Source organism: Microtus ochrogaster, chromosome 19 (genome assembly GCF_000317375.1).
Source record: "Microtus ochrogaster isolate Prairie Vole_2 chromosome 19, MicOch1.0, whole genome shotgun sequence".
Lineage (NCBI taxonomy): Eukaryota > Metazoa > Chordata > Mammalia > Rodentia > Cricetidae > Microtus > Microtus ochrogaster.
The window spans coordinates 9,599,350-9,612,453 of record NC_022021.1 but is presented as its reverse complement, the minus strand read 5'-3'; the positions used below and the strand labels follow the sequence as shown (position 1 = coordinate 9,612,453).

General features: G+C 43.6%; 1 protein-coding gene across 2 annotated transcripts in view; it reads right to left on the bottom strand.

Moving 5' to 3' along the window:
* Nucleotides 1-13,104, bottom strand: part of Atp6ap1l (ATPase H+ transporting accessory protein 1 like) — a 21,971-nt gene that overhangs the window by 2,499 nt on the left and 6,368 nt on the right. For both annotated transcript variants that reach the window (XM_026783783.1, XM_026783782.1), the window contains exons 2-6: nucleotides 11,515-11,564; nucleotides 10,985-11,046; nucleotides 10,351-10,568; nucleotides 3,118-3,168; nucleotides 1,207-1,447 (exon numbers count right to left, since the gene is read on the bottom strand). In XM_026783783.1, the coding sequence (XP_026639584.1) occupies nucleotides 1,207-1,447; nucleotides 3,118-3,168; nucleotides 10,351-10,568; nucleotides 10,985-11,046; nucleotides 11,515-11,564 (622 nt within the window). The remainder of the gene's footprint in view (nucleotides 1-1,206; nucleotides 1,448-3,117; nucleotides 3,169-10,350; nucleotides 10,569-10,984; nucleotides 11,047-11,514; nucleotides 11,565-13,104) is intronic.

The following is a 13,104-nucleotide window of genomic DNA, read 5'->3' as shown; positions in this document are numbered from 1 at the left end:
GCTGGAGTGTTGGGGGCTCTGTGAATATATGCTGGAGTGTTGGGTCCCTGTGAATACACACTGGAGTGTTGGGAGCCCTGTGAATATACACTGGAGTGTTGTTTCCTTACACTGCGGCTCCAAAACTCAGAATGGACATTCCTGTGCCTCATCCAGCCAGCAGAGAGGTTAACCTGTGGGCTTGCGAACCAGTCTCACTGGTGGCTTCAGACTCTGTCCCTTTCCTTCCATTCAAAATCCCCACCCCAGGTCTTTGCCCATGTGTTTTGTTTTGTTATTTTTGTCACACTATATACATAACATAAAATGTATTGTCTTAACCATTAGCATATGTTGGCATGAATGGCATTGCTATTCCATGCCTGGAGTGGTCCTGCTTCACACATACGAGGCCATGCATGTACTTTCTACATTGATGAAAAGAGGTCAGAAACTGGCAAGAATAACTTAACCGTGAAGTAGAAGAGTGATTTTCAAATCAGGTTTGCCTCCTTCCAGACCTCCATGCTCTTCCCTTCCCCTTAGCCTTTGTCAACACCGTACCTCCCCCCAAGCTGGGAGGAATGCACATGAATATGTATACTCAGGCTTTGTGGACAAAGTGGGAACAAGCCCTTATAAGGGACACGCAATGCCCGGCCTGCCACCTCAGGGAGTAAGCACTGGCCACAAGTAAACAAGATAGGGGGACTTTGTCCCTCAGCCTGAGAGGATTCTGAGATGCTGGGGTGCAAAAGCGCCTGTCACGTTCCCATGTCTTTCACTCAAGGCTTTCAAGATCCTCTGGGCTAATTTCGACTGGTTGGTGACTCCATTCCCATGCTAACTGTCAACGCTGTCTTTAACGCTGCAGCTGTACTTCTTATCCGCCCAGATAAGATCACTGCTTCGGTCTCAGCCGTGAATAAAGAAACCGCCCCCGTGGTGCCTCTGCGCATGGAGCCTCTGGGCCCCGGAAGTGTCAGTCATCAGGCTTCAGTCACAGCTGCCCTAGGGTTGAGATAAGTACCTGGTGACTGGGTAAACAGGAACGTAAAAATTCATCCCTGGAGGACTCCATTTCACACCTCAGAAGACCCAGAATAAACCCTCGCTGCCTTAAAGGCTCTTCCTTTAGACTCGTGTTTTATGTGACTTCAACAAACACTGTTTCTTTGGCACCCAGTATGCAGGCAGGTGTGTCGACCACATGTTTTGACATATTACCTGGAAATCAATAAACGTGACCTCCCACAGGCTTGTCACATCGTCGGAGCCGCCCAGCAACAGTAGAGCATCGTTCCTGCGCAGGCTGCTGACTCGTTGGCAGCGGTACGAGTAACTTGACAGAGCATAGATGCCAGTTGCATTAAAAGCTGCTTGCACCGAATTGTTGAAGATGATCTCGACCCGTTGTAAACTAAACCAGCTCTGGCTGGACAGCTTGTTGTAATTGGTTAGGGTGAATCTGGAAAGGTTTGTACATTAGTGTTAGCCCGCAGCCCTTTTACTGTCGCAGGCTGAGTCACCTGTGGACAGTACAATGGCGCCCTCTTTTGTCAGGCTGTGGAATCAAACCAGGGAGAGGCTTCGCTTTGGCCTGTTAGCAATTGCCAAGAGGAAAAAGCAACACGAAAATCCTACAAAAGTCAAAGGTGTGTGTGGGGGGGGGGGGGTCTTTTCTAAGAATCAAAGTGTTTATTATTGCCACAAAATTGATAAAAAAAAACATAGATGTATATTAACAAAGAATTAAATTGTCATAAAATAATAGTAAAAGCTTTCTTCTGGGCCAGCCGCACTTGTTACTCACGTGTATTTCCTGAAGCTTACTACCGTACTATGAGACAGACAATAGTGCTAGCCTAGCGTCACCGACGAGAAACTGAGCCCAGAGGAACAAAATACCTTGCCCAGTTTCTCTCAGAGTGATGTGTTTAGCTGCCTTTCAGAAGTTACCTGAGACCAGCACCCTCACTGCTCACAGCTTTAACGAGGAACATTCTCCAATCACGAAAAAATATAGTGGATATAGCTTGTGATACTTGTCTTTTATTTTTTAAAGATAAAATATTACACAGAACCAAAGTCAGGAACGATGGAATTAAAACAGTAGTAACTGCAAACACGGGTGGACTATCGGTCACTTTTAGGGATCAAACTCAGGTCCTTCTGCCTGCATTGACTGAGCCATCTCCCCAAGCCATACAATGAATTTTTTTTTTGTTTTTTTTTTTTGTTTGTTTGTTTTTTGTTTTTCTTTTTTTTTTCATACAATGAATTTTTGAGGGGGAAAAAGTGTGCCTTTCCCTTCAGATTTCTTGATCACCAACTTCTGGGGAAATTATTGACATGTTTTTATGGGAAGTAAAACAATTTGAAACAAGGTCATATTATGTTGTGTTGGTTGGTCTAGAGCTTACTATGTTTACCCAAGCTGACAGAGATCTGCCTGCCTCTACCTCCAGATTGCTGGGATTAAAGAGATGTGCCCCCTGACACAAGAAAAAAAAAAAAATGGTCAGCCTTCAAATTTGTTGATTACTGACTGCTAAAATAAGTCATTAGCAGTAGATGCGGCCTTCTGTCACAAGCAGAGGAAAATGGAGACCCATATTGAATGTCTGCTGGGGAGCTGGGACAGCGAAGATCTCATCACTGTCGTCAAATCGTGTGATTCTTAAAAGACGATACAATGAAATCACCAGAATCAATCAGGGCCTGAAGCCTATTGGCCTCCTCTCAGTATTAATCTTTGTTCTGGGTTCTCAGTTCATGTGCTCCTGCTCAGTCAGTGAAAAACCCCCCACTGAAGAGAGCGAGGAGTAGAGGTGTTTCCATAGTGGTTATAAAAAGAATTCAATAATAGTAATAATAATAAGAAAGAAAGCATTCTGACAGGACCCTCATACCCACACCCACTGAATTCTCAGAGGACTGAGCTACATATGGACTTTGATGTGTAGAAAGCGTTCCCACAGAATCCATCTGACATGACCACTGACATCTCAGTGTAGTTAGCTACGGATCTGATGTGTCTCCAGAAAGGTAAATGCTTGGCCATTGATACCCACAGGGAGTAAGTGCATCAAGTAGAGTACAGTATGGCTGACATGCTGAAGCTATGGCAGTACCCACCTTATGTCAATGTCCTTGGGATTTTCAGCATCACCAAACTTTAAAGATAACCTACGAAAACGGAAACAACAGAGTTCATCAAAATAGGAATGACTCAGACTACAGGATGGCTCAGCTGGTCGGGGCACCTGCCTCCAGGTCTGATGATCTGAGTTCTGAGATTGATGTCTGGAGGCGATACGGTGAAAGGAGAAAATCAATTCCTGCAAGGTGTTCTCTAACCTCCACACAGACCCTATGACCTGCACATCCATGCACACCTGCACACAAGCAGACACATACATAGACAAACACAGAGAGAGAGAGAGAGAGAGAGAGAGAGAGAGAGAGAGAGAGAGAGAGAGAGAGAGACAGACAGACAGACAGACAGACAGACAGACAGACAGACAGACAGACAGACAGGTAAAAAATAATAAAATTTAAAATATGTTCATCATTATTGGGCATTAGGAAAACAAAATAAAAACACATCTACACATCATAGAACATCAAACAGAATAATTAAACTGTCTTCCATGCAGAACTATCAGTTTCTGATAACCTATATTCATGCACACTTTCCCAAAGGTAAATCCTGGCTTTCCTGGGTCAAAGACAGATTAACTATTCAGTCAGGAACAACAGTATTGCTTCTCCTCTCTACGCAATTCATCCCCCTGGGTAGCACAGTGAGAGTCAGACCACATTCCACCCAAGCTGGGATCTGGAGTTTGTAGTGGAAGTCAGGAGTCCAAAGTTTACATGTGAGTTGGTGGTTCTTTCCTCACCTCCTGAATAGGACAGCAAACCATCTGTTCCCTCAGTGTTGGCAGACTGCCCTTGGGAAGAAAAAGGAGATGCTGGACTACTAACCTGGAGGTAAGTGGAAGATTTTAATCAGCCACTGGATGGAAGCAGCTGGCTGACCATGCAGGACACGAATGACTAGGCACATTGAAGATCGGTGTCTCATAAATGTCTCCAACAGGAAGATGTGTCCCTTTGGCTCTCCAGCCCATTGCCATGTAAACAAATTGCCTCAAGGCATAACTTTCTTACTAACTCCAAAGTGTATCATTTAGCCCAAGATCAGGGAGTTTGTTCAGAAAGTATAAACCACACAGTAGCTCTTACAAAAGGGTTTTTCTCTACAGCTTCCCACAGAAGAAGGCGTGAACCAAGTGGGTAATCCTGCTAGGAAGGCAAACAGTTTGCTTTCAACTGGGTGGGAGGTGTTCACCCACCCAGAAAGATCAGGTGTTCAAGGCCAGCCTCAATTACAGTGCAAATGTGAAGCCAACTTGGAATTCAAAAGATTGTGTCTCTAAACAATATGGGTTCAGTCTTTTAAAATTTTGGATCCCGATTTGATATTGTGCTCCTCTAAGGCCATCACTAGGGAGACCAAGGCAGCCAGGATTGAACTTAAGGTCACACTACACTATATACTTCATTCTGAGCTAGTCTGACTACAATTCATGACCCACAAGAACTTAAAAGTTTTATAAATGAAAATTTAGCAGTTTCATAGAATGTTAAGGATGCCTGTATGGTATGATTTGGCCTTTCTACTTCTATGGAGAAAATGACTAAGAAATGAAACACATTCTTCCCCCAAAGACTCATACAAGAACATTCATAACTTTCTGACAAGTTACATAAAGTGGCAAACTTCTATCACCAGTGAGTGAGTGGATAATTAAATTGTGATATGCCCGTACAATGGAACACTGCTCAGCAGGGAAAGAGAGTATTGCACTAATCATAGAAGATTGCCTCAGTCGTTTCGTTAAGTGAAAGAAGTCACACTAAAAAAATCATTACATGGCTATATTTACACAACATTCTAGGAAACACAAATTCATCTTGAATGATAGGAACTAATCCAATGATTACCTAGAAAGGTTGTAGTGATGCAAGCAATTGATTAAAAAAGGTATTTCACACAAGACGAAAGTTTTTGTGGTCTTGGTTCTAGTGATGGTATTGTGTATACACATACATGACAAGTGACCACAAGATAAACTCAGATTGTTATTCTTCTCTCATATTTCCAAGTAGGGTTACAAATATAAAAATGATGAGCTGAGTATTTATAATGGAGAAGTATAAGAAATTTAATTAAATAAAAAGTGCTGCTGCTATATCAATAAAACATCTATGTTGTGGAACATTTAAGATGTGTTACATTTGTTTGTGCTCTGGAATGTTTGTTAATGATGCAAAGTTGTGTTTCATTCTTTTATGACACACGTGTTTAACTCTGTGGAGCTGTGTTACTTTGCCTGTCTAAAACACCTGATTGGTTTAATAAAGAACTGAACAGCCAATAACAATGGAGGCAAAAGGATAGGAGGGGCAGGAAGGCAGAGAGAATAACCAGGAGAAATCTCAAGGAGAGATAAAGCAGTGAGAAAGAAGAGGGAGTAAGACCCGAGGAACAGGGCCAGCCACTCAGCTACACAGAAAGCCCCGGAGAAAGAAGGAAAGAAAAGGTTTACAGAAACAGAAAAGGGTAAAAGCCCAGAGACAAAAGATAGACAGTGTAACTTAAGATAAGAAATGTTGGCTAAAAACAAGCTGAGTTAAGACATTCATAAGAAAGAATAAGACTTTATGAGATTTATTTCGGAGCTGGGTGGTGGCCCCCCAAAGAACTAAGAGCCAACTACCCATCTAGAAGTCATAACACCTTACTATGCCTTAAGGAACCAAAGAGAGCAAAAGCAAATAGCACCAAGAACGGAGGATAGTGCCTCATGATTGCCTTTGCTTGCCCTACTTCTGAGACACAGAACAGTCAGTGACTGTCCTGAGCTCTATCATATATTGTTTATGGAGAAAGGATGGGTTGATCACAAAGTAAATCATACAGCTAGAATTGATAAAGGAAATATTTGTGTTCCCTAGCTTGATCAACTTAGACACCTTGGATATGCCTGTTTGCAAACTCTTTCAAAAAGAAAGCCCAGAAATTGTGGGAGTAGCCAACTAATGACTGGTCCAGCTTGAGACCCATACCAAGAGAAGGAGCTCATACCTGACACTGCCTGGAGGGCCAGGACCCAGAGGCTGGATGGCCCAGAGACCAACCATGACTGGCAAAAAAAAAAAAAAAGAATGGAGCCTAATAATATTTTCCTATACTCACACATTGATGCCTAATCCAACTGTCACCAGAGAGGCTTCACCCAGTAACTGATGGAAACAGATGCAGAGACCCACAACCCAACATTAGATGGAGCTCAGGCAATCCTGAGGAAGAGGGGCAGGAAGGATTGTAGGAGCCAGAGGGGTTACTGACACCACAAGAAAACCCATGGAATCAACTAGTCTGGGCTCCTAGAGGCTCACAGAGACTGACCCTCCAACCAGAGAACCTGCATGGGACTGACCTGGACCTTCTGCATGTATGTTGCAGTTGTGTAGCTTGGTCTTCTTGTGGGACTCCTAACCGTGGGAGCAGGGGCTGTCTCTGCCTTCGTTACCTGCTTTTGGGACCCTTTCCTCCTATCAGATTGCCTCATCCAGCCTTGATAAGAGCTGCCTAAGTCTCAATGCAACTTGATAGACCATGGCTAGTTGATATTCGTGGGAGGCTCATCTGTATCCGAAGAGAAACAGAGGAGGAGGAATGAGTGGGGGGGGGGGGCAGAGGAGAGGAAGGGGGGAAAACTGTGGTGGGGTATAAAAGCAAAACAAATGACTAGATAAATAAATAAACAAACAAACAAACAGGCACACACTTTCAAATCTTCTTTCATGGTATTCTGACTGTCTGATACAAATTACTAGAGAAACCACTTTAAAGAAACAAAATACACCAGGTATGATGATCCACACCTTTAATCCCAGCACTTGGCAGGCAGAGGCAGGCAGATCGCTGAGTTCAAGGACAGCCAGGGTTACTTGGTCAAACACTGTCTGGAAAACCCATAAGGAACGAAGAAAAAACAAATTAAGAGAGAAAAGGAGGAACAGAGAGAGGGAGGGAGGGAGGGAACAGAGAGAGGGAGGGAGGGAGGGAGGGAAGAAATTCAACTAGTTCACTCTAAGGAAAATGTCTTTAACTCTTCCAATGGACTCTAGCCTGGCCCTGCAGAAACTTGCTCTGCACGGATGAACCAAACTGCAGAGCAAAGCCTTCGCCTTCACAAGCTGCCCATCATCTGGAGAAGCAACTGGTCAGCTCCCAGAAACGACCCTCTGGGACTTTCCCCAGCAGGGCTGTTGCCTGTGGAGTTCGAAAGCACACTTTGCTCTGGAGCAAAGACCTTGAGGCACCGGGAAAGATTTCAACTAAGCTACTTCACCATTTTGTCAGTGAGGACCTTGTAGGTGCTGAACGCCATACACAACAGGAACCCAGAAATGGATACAACGCAAAGCAAGGGTGGCGAAAGAACTCAGCCTGTGCGCCGCCGTACTTACAGAAACAGACCCTGAGTTCTTCGCGCTATAAATGCCCAACCTCAAAATGAGCCCAGATGCTGGGACTGGATTCTATTTGCAGGGCTTTCCCTACTTAAAAAGACTTCCATTGCAAACCTGTCTGCCAAATTTGCCTCTCCCTGAACGTTTTGTTTCCAAAGCTAAAACATGTTTGTCTTTTTCCAATCTGGGCTTTTGACCTTACATGGCTATGTCTCCACTTGGATTTGTTCTTTTAGCAACTGGGACTCCAGCTCTTCCAGACACAAGGGCACATGGGCACAGCAGAGGCATCTCATTGGTCGGTAGCAGGGGTCTTTAACAGCTGGAACTAAAACTCTCACTTCCTAAGAAGATGTCCCTGGCCTTCTCTTTGGGATGGGGGAGGTGCTCCCAGGCTGAGGGAGCTGGGGGCTGCCCACCCTGCGCTCACACCTGAATATTTCTAGGAAGGTGACTGGGAAAATACACCTGTACCAGGGCCTGCTCAATATCTCATTTATGCAAAAAGTGGCTGGAGAGAGGACTCATCTGTTGAGAGCTCTTGATGCTCTTCCAGAGACCTGAGTTCAGTCCCCAGCATCCAAATCGAGTGGCTAACAACAGCTTGCGGTATGTGGGGGCGGGGGGGGGTACCCTCCTGTCACCTCTGTAGGTACCCGAACACACATGCGCATACACACAGACATTATCACAAAAGTAAAACTAATTTTAAAAATGACTTTAAAACAGAGAAAAAAAAAACAAAAGGCCCCTGAGGCCTCTCCAGGAAGTGGTTAGTAAACACTGTGGTCATTGCACTTGTTGATATTAAGAAGAAACGGGCACTGCTGTGAACAGCAGTTGACAGGTGCTCTGGGGATATACTTACATTTCCTCCTCTGCTTTTCATAATCCTGTGAGATAAGGCCAAGAGGAAGGAGACAAGATGGCCCCTCTAAAGACACTTCAGAGCCCGGGTGGAACTCTTGCAAGTATCCTAGTCCCTCTCAGCCTTATGACGTATAGGAGAGCCGCTGTGTTGACACCAGACACGGAGACCTCCCCAGCCCTGGCCTCTGGTAAGGGCACAAAGGCTACAGTGAACAGCTGCCACCACCTCCCTCTGACGAGTGACAAGCCCACCGTCCTAAAGGCAGACCTGGACCTACGAGACCAGCTTTGTTTTCTCTCCACTCATACTGATGACTCCACTGATGACTAAACTCTCCACAGTCCAGTAAAAAGCTGCACTGCCCTGATTCTTCCCACAACCCCTTAATGTCAGGCTAAACGGAACCTCAGCCAGCCCTAGGCAAGCAAGCTTACCCCCAGGCAATCAGCATCTCTCCGTGCAACTGACCACAAATCAAGAGCCCTGTAGGGAATTAATTGGAGCCTGGGAAAAAAGTCCCGAGCCCTCAGCAGTATGAGCAGCTCTCCCATAGTCCTTGATAGTTGTGCTGAAACGAGAGACAAATGTAAATCTATTCTTAACAATTCAATAATCTTGTTGTTATTACAATTCCTTAAATTCTTATTAGGAGACAGTCATTCTGAAGACCTAAATATGAAGAATGTATAATACCCCTATTATGGATATATCAATATATTCGTGTCCATCCATCAACAAGACTTTAAACAAGAAACAGAATTCAAGAACAAACCAACAATCCCAGTCAAACCATATACAGTATAAAAGGAATGCACACAGGAGTACATGCATAATATATCGCAGTTCATACAAAATATCCTCACAGGCCAGGATAAAAGCAAAAGAAAATCTTCCAAAAGCACCCATTATACCAACAGATATTGAACAGGGGGTTGTAGAACACAAGGGAACATTCGTTTCCTGGACAAGAACAGGAAACAAAAATTCTCAGATGCCTGAAATGCAGAGAAAATCTTTCAAAGCGCTCTGATCTCAGCAGGGACGTTTACTTCATCTGTTTATATCAAACCAGACCTAAGTGTTCTATTCACACTCAGATGCCCTCAGATACGCTGAAATCTGACCAAATGTCCTCTTACACACAAACTGTGGAACAGGCCCTGTTCTATGACTTGAGAATCTGTCACTACCACGAGCAAACACACCACCTAGAGGCAAAGATTAGTCCTGAATAAAGAAATTTTGCTGAGTAACCCACGAAGACGTGCATTGTGCATTCCCTGCTGTGAGATCTAAGCTCTTTCATGGTAAGTCCAGGGTACATTCATTTCCACATTCGGAGTTGAGACAATGCCTGAAAACAGCTTAACTTTTCTCCCTTCTTTGCATCCTTTCTTCTATCTCCAAATCGCTAAACAATACAGGCTTTTGTCAGTGCTCTTGGCTACCTATCAGAATCAGAGAGTAAGAGCAAATTGCAGGAGACATCCCACACCTCCATTGCAAGATACAGAAAAGCAAGTTAGAACCTAGATGGAAGCCCTCCTGCTGGCTGGCTTGCTTCCCAAGTGTCCTCCAGGCTGCTCAGGAAGGAAAGGTTTCATTGGTCTAACCCAGCTATGAACCTGCAACCAAAAGGCCAACCCACTGGGCACAGTGTGCAATAATGGGATGGCTTTTGTGAAGAACTAGCTGCCCTTTGGTTTGGGGTAGGGACATAGGAGGAGGTCCCATGTCTGGTGTTCTAAGCCCAGCTAACAATCCGGGACTGGGGAACCAGAGATCCACTGTGAAATTTAGTGCCATTGGCTAACCAACTGGCATATTATCAAACTTCCTGCTAAATATCAATGCATATATTCACAAGCAAAACTTTTCCCTCCTTCTTCCCTTCTTTTCTTCATTATGCAGTACCTCTAAGGCTTCCGCAGCCAGAAAGACTGACTTACATGGCACTTTCTTCATTGCAGTTTGAGTTGCCAGTGTCCACTGTTGTGTTTTGACCAGGGGCTTCATCTGTGAGGTCTAGCCAGGTCTGATTCTTAAATTTAACTGTGATCCTTTTAGTCCAGAAGAGGATGCAGGGAATTCCATCCCTGGAGAACGTAACAGGATTGTGATGACTGAAGGCACTCCAATGGCTTTTGCTCAGACTGTAGTTGAAAGTCTAATTAACCGAATAAAAGTTAAGAGATAAGTGTGTGTCCTTAGAATCAAAGACTTCCTACAGACAAAAAGGTTAATTCATATCCTGTATATATTAGTATATTAGTATATTTTTACTTACAGTACATATAAGAGTGGGCTAATTATTCCAGTATAAATGCAAATAGAAGAAAAACTGGTCAAGCGAGAACAGGAAGTAATAAAGTTCCTGCAGGCAAAGATAGAATAGAATGCTCTGGAGGCAATATGAAACTGCCAGCAAATGAAGACCGGCATGTTTTTTCTCCACTTCCCAGAGGTCAAGGGGCTTATGCTAATAATTAGCATAACTATTGTAGATATGTTCATAGTAGCTCAGCAAGCACTGAAAAGTGAGTATATTGTGTAGGTTAAAGGTTGACATCCCAACAGCCCTACCTGTGTGGTAGGTGTTGCTGTGATGTTCTGGGCTGGTGGCTCTGCTCCACTCTTCTTCTGACCTGTCAAATAATACGTAATGACATGGGTACCACGGCTCGATGCTAGCCGTTTGTTAGTGTATTTGGGTGATGTTAACGAGCCAATCACTGGTAGACATCCTGTTAGGCTTATCACTTAAAATGTCCTACTTTAAAAGCTTTCTTCCAGGGCTGGAGAAATGGCTCAGTGGTTAAGAGTGCTGCCTGCTCTTTCCAAAGGTCCTGAGTTCAATTCCCAGCAACCACATAGTGGCTCACAGCCATCTGTAATGGGGTCTGGTGCCCTCTTCTGGCCTGCAGGTATATATACAGACAGAATATTGCATACATAATAAATAATAAATAAATAAATAAATAAATAAATAAATAAATGCTTTCTTCCAGAAGGGATTCTAGGTAGAAAGAATATCAGTGAGGATGCTGTACTCCAGAAAAAGGCCTTTCTCTATCCCTGCCCCCAGGAACCCACAGGGCAAGTCCAAGTCTTACCGTAACTCCCACTCCGGATAATCACTTCTTTCCTTGAAGACGCTTGAGAGCTGAAAGGAGAAGCAGACTTTAAACGCAGAGCAAACATCTATAGTGGAGGCTTCACAGAAAGCTTTGTTGTCTCGCTCAGGAGCATTGTGGCCACTCCGAATGCGACACTTCCTTCCTGGTTGTGCAGAGGGCTGTTGTGATCTGTAAGTTTTTTCCCCTTTAAATAAATATCACCCTATTAATCATAATTCCAAACTGGTGTGGCATTGTTTGTGACTTACGCCTTCAGTCATGGACGCTTACTGGAACTGACCAACTCAGGGTCCCTGCCCTTGAATTCCCTAAACTATAAGATAAAGAAGTCTCTTTAAGATAAAGAAGTCTATTTTTGTTTACAAGTTAGCATATGTAATGAAAATCTCACTAATAGCAGTTGTTCCTAGGGTTCCAACATTCTAGGACAGTGGTTCTCAACCTGTGGGTCTCAGCCCCTTTGGGTATCGCATATCAGACAGTCTGCATATCAGAAATTTACTTTACAGCTCATAACAGTAGCAAAAATACAAAATTATAATGTAGCAATGAAATAATTTAATGGCTGGGGGTTACCAAAACCCAAGGAACTGTGTTAAAGGGCCACAGCATTAGGAAAGTTGAGAAGCACTGTTCTCAGACACTACTGTGAATTGCTCTTTAACATAAATTCCAAAAGTAAAATTTGCTAAGTTGGGAGGTAGAGAAAAGTTTTGTCATATATTCCAAGCATAGAAGCCTGCAGACCAGGGGATTAAAGAGTGGCTCCGTGGTTGAGAGTATCTATTACTCTTCCAGAAGACCCAAGAACCCTCCTCAAGTGGCTCCCAACTGCCTGGAACCCTAGCTCCAGAGGAATCTAACACCTCTGCCTTCCCCAGGTCCTAACACACAGGTGATGTGCATTCACATACACAAACACAGAATTTAAAATAAAAGAAATCTTTTTTTATTTTTCAAGACAGGATTTCTCTGTGTAACCCTGGCCATCCTGGATCTGCCTCTGTAGACTAGGCTGGTCTTGAACTCACAGAGATCATCCTGCCTCTATCATCCAAGTGCTGGAATTAAAGATGTGCACCAAAACATCATGGAAATAAATTTTTATTTAAGACAAGCCAAAACACAAAATTCTCCCCCTGTACCCAAACCCATCTTTTTAGTAAGCAAGTCACAGTCAATCTTACTTTATGCATAAGTAAATAGAACTGATTATGAATTAAATACATTATTCTACATAATCTAGTTAAAATGTCTACAGATGACAAACTTAGGGAAAGACCTACTAGTTGCTCCTTGCACATTGGAGGTTCATTTTTATCAACTATATATAAGCGTAATTTTTGTACAGGCAACTATCTATGTAATGTAGTGAATCCTTCATGTGCACATAACCACGATATTATAGCCACAGTAGAGTTGAAGAATAGTAATGCCACTCACCAAAGTTCTCCAAGCTTTTCTACAACGTTCCCTCCACCTTCATCCCCCCACCTTCATCCCTCCACCTTCATCCTCCATCTTCACCCCCCCACCTTCATCCCTCCACCTTCATCCCCCCACCTT